Raw genomic sequence first — 961 nt, forward strand, 5'->3', positions numbered from 1 at the left:
TCCCCGTATTCCGTCTTTTGAAAACTGCAGGCCGAGTGAATCGTCACTCCTTCGATCCGTGCAGCCGCTGTCCCCGACGTTGCCGTCACTAACAGGCGATGCCCTATCCCCTTGCTTGCAAACAGCGCTGCGACGGCCTCGATTACGCGCGACTTTCCCGTTCCGCCCTCGCCGCCGACAAACAGGCACAGCTGGGAAGTTCCCCGCTCGTCGAGACGAATTCGATCCAACTGCCTGCATACTAGCTGCACGGCGATGCTCTGTTTTCCATTGAGCGTCAAGGACTCCGCGAGTCGCCTTCCCGCCTCGGCGAACGACGTGGCCGCGCCGAATTGGATTCTTGTCGACGGTCCCCCGGCTCCCGCCAAACGCTCCGAGTCTGCCTCCGTAAGCTGGACGTCTTGCTCGCCGAAACCACTCAAGACGCTGTACACGGCCGCGGCGTGGCCCATTATGTCATCATAGCTCGGCTCTGTATGCCCTGGATCATCCTTTCCCTCTCTCGGGACACGCTCCTCTGCTGCGACTTGATGGACCTCAGCTGTTCCTGACCGGGGAGCCCTGTCCTCGGCGCCGCCTCGAAGGCGGCCGTGGCGCGCAGCTCGTCCAGGGATCCCAGCGCCGCTTGCTGGAACCGGTAAAGCTGTCGCACCATCTCCGAGATTTCGCTTGAGCAGGCCGTAACCTGCTTTCCCGCCAGCATGTTTCTCAACACGTCAATAAGTCGTGTCGCACTGCCAATATCGCCCGAGCGGTACACCACCTCTCCACCCTCTTCTTCTTCGCCTGGCCCCGGCTCGACCGTGTCGGCCGCCGCAGGATCAGCCTCCCCGGATATGGCGGCCCATTGCCTGGCGTCGCGCCTCGCATCTTCGGCGGACCGGCGAAGGAGCTGGATGTTATCTACGTAGTTTGACATCCTCCGAGACAGGGCCCGTTTTCGCGCTTGCCAAATGTCGTT

At 61.9% G+C, this 961-nt stretch overlaps 1 protein-coding gene across 1 annotated transcript in view; it reads right to left on the bottom strand.

The window, feature by feature from the left end:
- GGTG_13683 (hypothetical protein) overlaps nt 1-961 on the bottom strand; it is a gene marked incomplete at its 3' end in the record, with an annotated part of 5847 nt that overhangs the window by 896 nt on the left and 3990 nt on the right. The window contains exons 2-3 of the mRNA XM_009231600.1: nt 537-892; nt 94-426 (exon numbers count right to left, since the gene is read on the bottom strand). Of these exons, the coding sequence (XP_009229864.1) occupies nt 94-426; nt 537-892 (689 nt within the window). The remainder of the gene's footprint in view (nt 1-93; nt 427-536; nt 893-961) is intronic.

The sequence above is a fragment of the Gaeumannomyces tritici genome (genome assembly GCF_000145635.1).
Source record: "Gaeumannomyces tritici R3-111a-1 unplaced genomic scaffold supercont2.33, whole genome shotgun sequence".
Taxonomy (NCBI): domain Eukaryota; kingdom Fungi; phylum Ascomycota; class Sordariomycetes; order Magnaporthales; family Magnaporthaceae; genus Gaeumannomyces; species Gaeumannomyces tritici.